We start from the raw sequence: 10,835 nt of genomic DNA, 5'->3' as shown, positions 1-10,835 counted from the left end.
CTGTCTGTCTGTCTGTCTGTCTGTCTGTCTGTCTGTCTGTCTGTCTGTCTGTCTGTCTGTCTGTCTGTCTGTCTGTCTGTCTGTCTGTCATCTTCCGCCCTCTTACAAAAAATATAATTTTAGTGCTATTTGGTATCAACTTGTTTGCAGGATTGTTGTCTCATTTGTAATCTGATTTATTTGTTCCAGGAATGAAATTGTACTGTTACGTAAAATGTATTACTAAAAATAATTAATAAATGATTTGTACACTTATAATTTTTGATGTTTAGAAAGAAAAATAAAGAACCTCAACATTTAAAACATTTTTTTAAGAATTTAAAGCAAGTTTAAGCAAGCCTTTTTTCAATAATTCAACATGTATATTTTATGCAGTAATTTTTTTAATTGAATTTTATGAGAAAAAAGTATTTCCTTGAAGAATTTTTACAATTTTTTTTGTTTTTTGTTTTTAACAAATATTGTGTGCTTTGTTCTAATTGTCAGTGTTAATTAGTGGTTGTTTAGTTCAAGTTAAATCATTATTTTTACAAATGCTATCATATCTATGTTCTTAAAACCACTGTGTCTCTGCTGACATAGAACAATGCTATTGAGATCTTCATGAAAAATGGGCACTCAGCATTCTTGGTATTCCCAAATAAGGACCACGTCTCAGCATATAAAAGGTAACAAAGAAAACTGTAATGACAGATAAAAAACAAACAAAAAAAAAACAACCTATAAATTTTCTGCATCCTGACCGCTGTTTCCTCTTTTCCATTTAGATTAAGCAGTGTTGTACCAGCATTAAAGGGCAGAGCAGTCTCTGAAGTCATTGCTAATGCCAAGTAAGTGTCTTTATTATTTGTTACAGTCATATTAAAGGCACACTTGAGCAATTCAATCAGTTTTATTCATATGAAATACATGGTGAGCTAAAAATAAAAAAAAATWGTTACTTCTAGAATTTTTAGATTTTCCATAGCTGAACTCAACAGATGCTAGGTCATTTGATTTTCTTGTTTTTCACATTGTCTTTCATTCTCCACACATCCTGAGTGACTGAGGCCACTGAGTTCGGTGTTATCAGTCCTGCAAAAGATATTTTCTCTTTCTCATCAAACTTATCTCTGTCTTCACTTCTTTCTCCCTTCATAAGCCTTTCCCTTTGGGCTTTRCATTTCTGAAGGCATTCCTTACACAGAGTGCTTTCATGGACTAAGTACATATCGTTTTTTGGTTCGGCCATTTTCTTCTTCACCTGCTCGCTTTTTTCCTTAAGATATGCTAGAGGATTGCGTGCCACATTCAACTTAGTGAGTTTCTGCATGGTTTTCACAAAGTCGGGAAGCTTGATGAAGCGGTTATCAAACAGGCCTAACTCTTGAAGGTCGACCAAGCGCTCCATGTTGTGAGGCAAGGCATCCAGCTGGTTCATTCCAAGATTGAGACTCTTCAGTTTGGTGAGAGAACCCAGTGAGGATGGCAAACCTGCAGAGGTCAGGCAGTTATTTGCAAGGTTGAGGTGGGTCAGTTCCACCAGGCTGCCGATGGACTCAGGCACAGACACCAGCTTGTTACTGTGCACATCCAAAAACCTGAGGGATAAGAAGTCTCCGATGTTATCAGGAAGTTTCTGAATCAGGTTGCGACTAAGGTCCAACTCCTCCACGTTGTCCAGCTTGAAAAGACAGTTGGGGAAAATGGTTAAACCCATGTTGCTTAGAGTGAGTCTACGTCTTCCATCCAGGGTCATTTTTATGGCTTTTCTTGCTGTCTTGAGGGTCACCTTCGTCCCTTTGGCTTCTTTTCCTTTGGGCATCGTGCTGCAATAAACAGAGAATTACTCAGCAGCTCAGTTAAAAACGTCAGCTCAGCCTCCCTTTGTTGACTTTTACCCCAAGAGGCCGATTTCCAAAATGTATTTAATTCCCACCATCACACAGTACTCGGGGAAATAAATGTGTTGTGTGTTTGTTCATGGGTAAGTATGCATGTGTAAAGCTGACGTGATTTATTCCAATACGGTGGCCTGTGTATGTCCTGGGGCAGTGGGGAAAGCATGCACTCAGAGGAACGAGAACAACGCGTGTGTGCGTCGCGGTGTCRTGTCTGCACTGGTGCGTGCTCACCCTGTGTTGCCCATGGGGGTATTTAAGAGCACGACTCTCTAATTAAGGCTAATGCTTGGGAACAATAGGAGTGGGGCGACACAGGAAAATATAGGAAGAACACGAGCGTTCGTTCTCCCTCGCCGTTCAACTGATTGAGTTGTATGGCAAGAGAAGACGTGTGTAGGACATCTACATGCAAGTGCGTTGACAGACATAGATGCGCAGTAGTGTGTGTGTGTGTGTGTGTGTGCACGAGGAGTCAAATCAGGACTTTGATAAATGATAGTTGGGGAGTGTTGGGAGTGTAATGAGGGCTTTGCTCTTCTCCCCTCCCTGTCTAAAAGAGCAAGGTGTGTTTTTGTTTGTGTCTGTGTTACACCCCAAGGCCCTCTCTCGCCTCATTCATCATCCTCAGGATGAGAGAGGTTATCTACTGGTGCTTGTTCCTATTATAACCTCCTATAGGAAACTATTGCATGAAATTATTGCTTGCAATTAGATAACACATACCAAGCCAAATGCAATGATTGATTTAGTGTGGTTTCACAAAAAAAAAATTATGGTTGGGAATTTATCGATATTAAGAAGCGCCTGCACCTGATTTGTTGTTGTTTTTTATTTAAGAAGGGACAATGCATATTACAGAAAATGCCAGAATTAGCCATGGAGGCTAGTTTTCATCTGTAGTCCCTCAAGGTCCTATAGATATAAATACGATACATACAAATCAACAAGTTACTTTCATTAAAAAGTTACTAAAAATATAAAAAAGCATGATTAAAAATAATAAGCCATTTAGCACAACAATAACAATTCAAGGCAATACATTAAAAATACAAAATGGATAAAAGAATCCCATACTCAGTGTCTTCTACACAGTTGATTATCCAGGAGCCATGATTTTAAGACATTTGAGAATAATTTGAAGGATCCACTGGTTCTTATGCTGTTCTGGTATTTTATTCTAGTCAAGTGAATTAGACCCTCATAAGATGAACAAAAACATTTCATACATCCTGAAATCTTCACAACTTTTCTCAGTATTTTTAGAGAAAATTTGTACTTACTGTTTTATCTTCTTTCCTTTTTTACCTTCAGCTTTATGGAACTTTTTCCAGTTGTYAAAACATCTTTAGATTTCACTCCTGTAATGAGCTACGGAGAGAGAGAAAAAAATCCTGCATTGACTGATATGAAACACTTTAAAACTGAAGTTAAATGTAGTCCACTTGCAAAAATATATCTGGTAGTTCTTTCCTAAGGACATATCAGGAATGTACCATTTGTAAACATTAAGCTTTTCTTCGCCAAAGTGAAMCTCGAGGTTTCTTTTGTTTATCATCGTTCCTTAGCAACTGGGGTGTAAGACTTTATTGCCTTGTTTTTGTGGCTCGCAAAGGAAGTGGAGCTTTTAAAAGCAGCTGATCACATTTTCATTTTAGTTGAACCACATTTGTATAGTTGCTTAAAAAGAAAYGTAGTCATTGCAATGTTGAAACATGTAACATTTGTTGCAAATTGCAATTGTATTTGAACAAATATCCAATCCATGAAAAATAGAGAATAGAAACCTTAAGTGTGAAGTGATGTTTTTCTTTTATCTAATTTCTGACCTTTTAGTGTCTCTGTACAACTAGCCTAGACCTTTCAAATCACAGCTGAGTGTATAAAACATTTGTTTTACTCATGTAAACACAACATAAACTACATGTGGTACCAATCCTCCACTCTATTTTTATGACAAAGTGCAGCTCACCTCAGTACCTCACAGCTGTGTGAAACAATCCGTTTCCTGAGTTTCTCACCTCCATGTTGGCTATTTTGTGAACTCTAGCTGCTAGGCAACAGACCAAGCAAAGGAACTTTGTGTTGTTGAGCCACTCGGTGCTCGGCCCGTGTTGCTAATACAAAGTGTTTGCTCTTACTGCGTTTCAGAAAGACCCCTGTGGTTGACAAAACAGCCCTTGCTAAATGGCAGGTAATGTGACAAACACAGCTTTTTGCACATTTTAGCCGGAGCTGTTTGTGTTCACAGATTTGGCCCTCCCTCTTTCACGTCATTTCCTTTTATGAAGTGTTTTTATTCATCTGATTTCTACTTTTTGCTATMCAGAAAGGAGAGATGAGTAATTTTGAGTACTTGATGCATCTGAACACCATTGCTGGAAGGACATACAATGATTTGATGCAGTACCCAGTCTTCCCCTGGGTTCTTGCTGACTATCAGTCAGAGGTAGAGTTTTGCACATGGCATCTTCTCGTTTAATACTATTAATAGAGATACATTAAAAAGCAAAAATAAAATCTTGTTCCTCAACAGATGCTTGATTTGTCAAACCCCTCAACTTTTCGTGATTTGTCCAAGCCGATGGGAGCTCAGTCAGAAAAAAGGAAACAGATGTTCATTCAGAGATATGAAGACATGGAGAACAATGAGGAAGAAGGTATCTTGGCTCATATTTTTGTCATTTTTCTGTTGTATTTCAAAGAAGTTATAAAAAAATCCCTCATTTTTTGTCGTGAAATGTTCTTTACACTTTAACAGACTTGTCTGCACTTTGTCACTACTGTACCCACTACTCATCAGCCATCATTGTGGCTTCCTTCCTTGTCAGGATGGAGCCATTTTCACACACTTTCCAGACACTCCAGGTAAGGCCACAAACACCAGAAATGTAAAAATGTGTCTGTAAGTAAGCATAGGATTAGATGTTGTGAGTTAAAGGTGATGGACTTACAGTATTACTGACTTATTAAATGTTTAGGATTGACTGAATGATGGATGAACGATCATTTTTGTCTTAATTTATGTGAAAAAATAAAAAATTTAAACCCAAATCTCAAGATTGACATTCACCAATATGTTTTTTTTATTATTTTTAAGCAGATTCTTGATAATAATAAAAATCTTACAAGGTATTTTCAAAATTTAAAATGTTTTTTGTGTGTATTTAAGCAGATTTTACAGAGATTTTTAATATATATGCAAATAATTACAAACAGCATATAAAAAAGCCAATACAAATAGCCACAGATGTTACCCATTCACAATACAGTATCCAGTTGATTATAATGAAAAGGCATGCATATTTGATAGTCAGAATAAAGCAATAAAGATGTTCCTCTGGTGAATTGGGATGCCTTTTTGTCTTCTAAAGCACATAACGGGTGTGTGGTAATATCCATAACTGAATTTACATCGCTAACCGAGTTTACTGCCGTATTCKCTATTTTCATTTTATTGAAGTAATTGTTTTACACTAAATTACATTCTCTCTCATGAGATTTCCATCAAAATTATGAAATTTTACATAAAAAAGGTTTTTAACTGCGTAGCTCATGTACATGCCTGTTCATGCATCTGCCCACAGGGGGGGTTTGACATCCCTGAACGGATGTTTTACAGCATTAAGAAGGAGTGGGACTCGTCCTCCCGAGACAACATGGGAGACGTCAGAGAACTGATCCCGGAGTTCTTCTACCTGCCCGACTTCCTGCTCAACTCTAACAACATTCAGCTCGGTAGGGAACAAAACACTCTCTGTTAATCTGTAAATGTGAAGTTCCTGTTGAGGTGTTTATAAACACATTTTAACGAAACATAAAACCTGTAAAAAATATATATTTTATTGACTCCAACCTATAGTTAGCGGTAAATAATTCCTCGAGATTATTGCTTTAAAATGTTCACTGATGTAGGGATAGTAGTTTCTAAAACTATATTTTTTCATAAGCAGGTGTTTAGCAACACAAGGCAGAATTGATGACATCACTTGTTACCAACAACTCAAGAATGATGGAAAATTTTATGTTTATGTCATGACCAGATTATATTACAGAAGCTGTTTTATATAAATTACATATATACAATTTGAAAGGAATGTTGGCTCAAATTGCTAAAAAGCTCGAATTGCTATAAGTAAGAAGCTCGCAAAGACAAGTTACAAATCGCTGTTAATGTATTTGTTTAATTAATGAGGTACCTGGCTTCGCTGATAGGAAATACAGTTTTAATTTAAGGATAATAAAGCTGCAGGAACATTGAAGCTAAATTTGATCAGACAGTATGATGCTCTGCTGTTACCTAGTTATTAGACTGAGAACGTAATCATCCGTAGTCAGCTGGAGTACATGATACATTACAGCAGTAAACCACTTTGGTAGCGTAAAAATTGTTTCCAAACTACAGGAAGTGACCAAACACATCCCTTAGAATACATACCATTACAAAACAAACATTGAAGGTGTAATCACATGAAGCTGTAGTCACTGTTTTTTCTTTGCTGTAATTGACAGTCAGAAAAAAAAATAAGGAAACTGTGATCAAAAATACTTTTTCCGTCAAAATACTAGAGCCATAAATTTAAAATAAAATCAGCTTTGATCCCATTTAAACACAGTAATTTTTCTTTGTTTACTCCTCCACTGGGTATTTTTCAAACTTCACGCTTTGCTGTCAAATCYACACACAGTGATGTGCTTTATTCATATCTTTGTAGGTTTCATGGAGGACGGTACAGCTCTGGGAGACGTCGAGCTGCCTCCATGGGCGAAAGGTGACCCCCAGGAGTTCATTAGAATCCATCGAGAGGTCAGTCACACCTGACCTCGTCTGGCCTGTCTGTTCCAATTGGCCAGCCTGGTCTGTTATACGCCAGGACTTTTCCCATGAGTCTTAATGTTTGTCAATACTATCTGACTTATATGGACAGAGSCTATAGTGTTTTATTGTCTCTTAACAAATATCTACTGTCCACTCTGTGACAGTGTCGGTTTCAGTGAGCTCGTCCTCATTCTTTCTCCGAAAGCGTAAGAGACGGATGTTATTCATATCAGTCACTGTCTTATTTCTTACATTCTGTCAAAGCTGTTTTGTCACATTGGAATTGGTTCATTTTGTTTTTAGATAAAATGCCTCATTGTTTTCCTTACAAAACATGCATGAAAAGCCGTGTATCTGTGCTGTAGATGACAGACAGCAAGCCTATTTAATGTGACTGATACAGGGACAAGACTTTCTTATAAGGCCATTATTCCTGTGAGTTGGTAATGGCTTGAATATTCTCTCTGTTTTTTTCTCTTTCTTTTAGCTCCCTCTTCTCCTCCCCCGTGCAAAGTTACTGTGTGCCTTTTTTGTCTTTCTTATGTGTAACCCTCCCTTTCTTCATTTCTGGGGCACGATGGTTATCACTCTGTAATCTACTGAACTACCCGTATTCCCCACAATTCTCATAAAATTAGTGACTTTACATTTTTTCCCTTCACAGACAAATTAACTCAGAACAAAGTATCCTAGTTATATATATATTTTTTTTCAATTTTGTGTTCTTCCAGGTTGGGTTTATTATAGCATGGATATAGCTGGTCATGATGCACATATTCTCTTATTAACTCTTCAAAACCAATTTCTGGCTAATTCAACCTAAATCATTCTTTAATTCTACCATGAAGATATGCTCATAACAGCAGTTCAGCCTCCTCCTGGTCTGGATTCTTAAATTGACTTTTGGAGGAAATCATTCTGTACCTGAATAATTTCATTGGCTGTGCAATCTTGGAGAAGTTAGAGTGCTCCAAACTTTCTTATTAACAGTTTGAGTAATGATTTTGGGCCTGCAATGATAATAATAATAAGTGCAGCACAATTCTGCTATTTAAAACTGCAGAATTCTTGTTTAGTGCTGCTATAATATTGCATGATAAGCTGGCTGTTGTGTTACAACTTCTGCTCTGTTTGCAGGTCCTGGAAAGTGACTATGTGAGTTCTAACCTCCACCTGTGGATCGACCTCATCTTTGGGTACAAGCAGCAAAGTCAGGCAGCTGTGGACAGCTTGAATACGTTTCACCCCTACTTCTATGCCCAGAATTGGCAACAAGGTGCAAAAGACCCCATAATCAAGAGCACAATCTTAGGATACGTTAGCAACTTTGGCCAGATTCCTAAACAGGTAAAAATATACATATCTGTTATTTACTTCATGTTCAGTGAGTGCAGATTTTTGCATTTTGGAGAAATGTTTACTCTGTAATCATCTTTGTCTTTCCTACAGCTCTTCACGAAGCCTCATCCACCTCGCAGTGGCTCTAAGAAAGAAAGCTCTTCACCATCCCATCCWGTTCCATTTTTTTTCAAACTGGACAAATTAAAGGCTTCCGCACAGCCATTCAGAGGTACAGCTGCACATTTAGGGGCGTAGACAAATTGTAAGATACAGGGGCATCTTAGATTTGGTTCCAGCTGTCTGCCACTGTGACAATTAAAATTTCTTAAATTTATGTCTTTCACTTTTGACAGAGGGCTTCGAGGTAACAAAAATCTCAGAAAAAGTCCAGAAGTTTTGAGACTGGTTTTTAATTCACATGCCACTGTGCATTTAATGTAAGCTTTAAAGTGTCCTGCATATCCTTCAGATACAAAAGATCAAAGAAAACATCTTTGTATTTATGAAGTTTGCGCAACGACACATGATTTTACCCGAAAATGAAACATTTTTATAGAGTTTAGCTCAGCCAAAGTGGAACGGGAAGTGACATCAAAGGGGAACTCTTTAAAAAAATAAGTCCCTGGTCTTTGTTTATTGAAACAATAGTATTTAAACTCTTACTCTTCTTCRTCCACCTCTGATAGTGGCTCAAAATAATCTAAAGAAACATCAGATTCTTCTCTACACACTAATGTGTTTACATTAGACATTCCCCTTTGACATCACTTCCTGTTACTTGACATGCAAAAATCTAAACAACTGTTCACCACAGTGGAATAAAATTTTTTTATTCAAAAATATTAGCAGCGTTATCTTTCCAAAACTGCATTCATATTTATTAAAAAAAGTCACAGACACTTTAAAGTACTGTAAAAYCATGGCTTGTTTACAGTACAGTATCTGTATTGTACTACAAACTCTATTYCTTTATAAAAACCAAAAGGACTAAAATGTGCTATAATAAATATAAACATAACATATTTGCTCAAACATCTGCATTCATTATTTTTCCATGTTTTGCCAAGCATAATCTATATCTCTTGTGTTTGGCACTATTTTTGTTGTTCCCTCTTTTAATTTCTTCCACATCATTTGTCTGTTATTATACACTAGATGTGCTCCGATCTCAAGGGAATCATTGAAACGCAGTGGAATTTTCCATAGATTAATTTATCCTACAGAAAGGTAGAAAGAGCTATCTGTTAGAGCTACAATATGGAGATGAGTCTTCAGCTGAGCTCTACTTAATAATCTGAATATCCCTACAGGCCCACTGAGGGAGAGGAGATGAATCTGCGAATGCTTAGGGAGAGATTCCTGCATATTACATTTCATATTAAATCTTAGAGTGTCTGATCTGATCAATAAGGAGATAGAGATGAATAGGAAGAGGAACGTTAGGACTAATGCAGACTGAGCTACTTTCTGGGGATTTTAGAAGCAGATCTGGCAAAATGATCTAATGATTTCTGCCTGTTCCTGCATGAATAGGTCAATTACAGGCACAATTACTGCCTCTTGTATGTTTCCTCACCCACATACGCTCACATTTCTACTGTCTAGGATGCAGGTGCCCCCCCWGGACAAACCCTCGCTTCTTATAACTTGGGAAAAGCTGTTTTAATTGCCCAGTTTTCTCTGGTCAGTTTAATAAAAAAAAATCMTAAGTTTACCGAGCTACCAGACTCTTTAACGTGATGCTTTTGAAGAGCTATTATCTTTATTTGGCCTGACAAGTTTATTGAAGCTCACAAATATGCAGAATGAGGTCACTTTTTTAAATTAATTTTTTACTCTATAACCTTTTTTGTGTGCTTGCTGCTTTATATGACTGATACTTTATTTCCAATCATTCTTTTTTTTTTCACTGGTTGTGCCACTTATTTCTTTATTGCAGAACTGCCAAGAGGTCCGGTCGGTCAAATACTGTGTCTGGAAAAAGAAGTTGTGGTCCTCGAGAAAAACCGGTTACTCGTGTCGCCACTGTTTGGCTGCTTCTTCAGCTGGGGGTTTCCAGACAACAGYTGTGTCTTTGGAAACTATTCCACAGAAAAGGTACGCGTGATAATATTTTGTATTTCTTGCCTGGATGTACAAGTTGTTTAAATTAAATGTAAGTGGACATGTCATGCTTTTAAATCCTTTTTTCATGTTTAAATCATTCAGTTGGGGTCTATATAAAATTGAACGGMAATGCTTTGGTCTGAATTCCACTTTATTGTAACTCCACAAGCCCCTCTCTCACCCCTTTTCTGAGGTGTGTCTCAAAGCAACTCGTTTTGAGGCTGTTTCTTTAAATCCAAATCAATGCAACTTTTCTGCACTCCTAGAGACTCTAAGTACACAACAAAATGCCTTTAATGGCTAAAAAGTGGATTTTGCATGAAATGTCCCCTTTAAGATCAGATAATTCACCAGCTAAGCAGCCTTTGTTTTGAACGGGCTAAAATGGAAATGTTTAAAAGCAATGATTATTTTTGAAAAGTCAAGTAATTAAAAAGCTGACTTTATATCAAGGGAAGAAGCCAAACAGAAACGAGAATAAAATATTTCCCTGAACGATTTGCTGCTACGTTTCTAAAAACTCCTCATCTTGTGATCTTATTCAGCTGAGTTAAAAACGTACAAAAATAAAAAGGACCTGCTGAATTTGATAATCATAAAAAATCAAATCTAGCCTTTATAAACAATGCATCGTGATGTATTCATACTAGGTGTGTGTGTGTGTGTGTGTGTGTGTGTGTGTGTGTGTG

The 10,835-nt window shown here is 37.0% G+C and overlaps 2 protein-coding genes across 3 annotated transcripts in view; one reads left to right on the top strand and one right to left on the bottom strand.

Moving 5' to 3' along the window:
* Window positions 1-10,835, top strand: part of wdfy4 (WDFY family member 4) — a 42,676-nt gene that overhangs the window by 28,716 nt on the left and 3,125 nt on the right. For both annotated transcript variants that reach the window (XM_014018311.1, XM_014018392.1), the window contains 11 exons: window positions 583-668; window positions 768-830; window positions 4,032-4,074; window positions 4,210-4,329; window positions 4,417-4,540; window positions 4,642-4,748; window positions 5,468-5,618; window positions 6,596-6,687; window positions 7,837-8,046; window positions 8,149-8,269; window positions 9,980-10,137. In XM_014018311.1, the coding sequence (XP_013873765.1) occupies window positions 583-668; window positions 768-830; window positions 4,032-4,074; window positions 4,210-4,329; window positions 4,417-4,540; window positions 4,642-4,748; window positions 5,468-5,618; window positions 6,596-6,687; window positions 7,837-8,046; window positions 8,149-8,269; window positions 9,980-10,137 (1,275 nt within the window). The remainder of the gene's footprint in view (window positions 1-582; window positions 669-767; window positions 831-4,031; window positions 4,075-4,209; window positions 4,330-4,416; window positions 4,541-4,641; window positions 4,749-5,467; window positions 5,619-6,595; window positions 6,688-7,836; window positions 8,047-8,148; window positions 8,270-9,979; window positions 10,138-10,835) is intronic.
* lrrc18a (leucine rich repeat containing 18a) lies at window positions 878-4,018 on the bottom strand. The gene is made up of 3 exons (XM_014018820.1): window positions 3,853-4,018; window positions 3,164-3,251; window positions 878-1,808 (listed from the first exon to the last, which is right to left on the bottom strand). The coding sequence occupies exon 3, from the start codon at window positions 1,802-1,804 to the stop codon at window positions 989-991; it is 816 nt and encodes a 271-aa protein (XP_013874274.1). The 5' UTR covers window positions 1,805-1,808; window positions 3,164-3,251; window positions 3,853-4,018; the 3' UTR covers window positions 878-988.

Source organism: Austrofundulus limnaeus, unplaced genomic scaffold (assembly GCF_001266775.1).
Source record: "Austrofundulus limnaeus strain Quisiro unplaced genomic scaffold, Austrofundulus_limnaeus-1.0 Scaffold0, whole genome shotgun sequence".
Lineage (NCBI taxonomy): Eukaryota > Metazoa > Chordata > Actinopteri > Cyprinodontiformes > Rivulidae > Austrofundulus > Austrofundulus limnaeus.
This window is presented reverse-complemented; position numbering and strand designations above follow the sequence as displayed.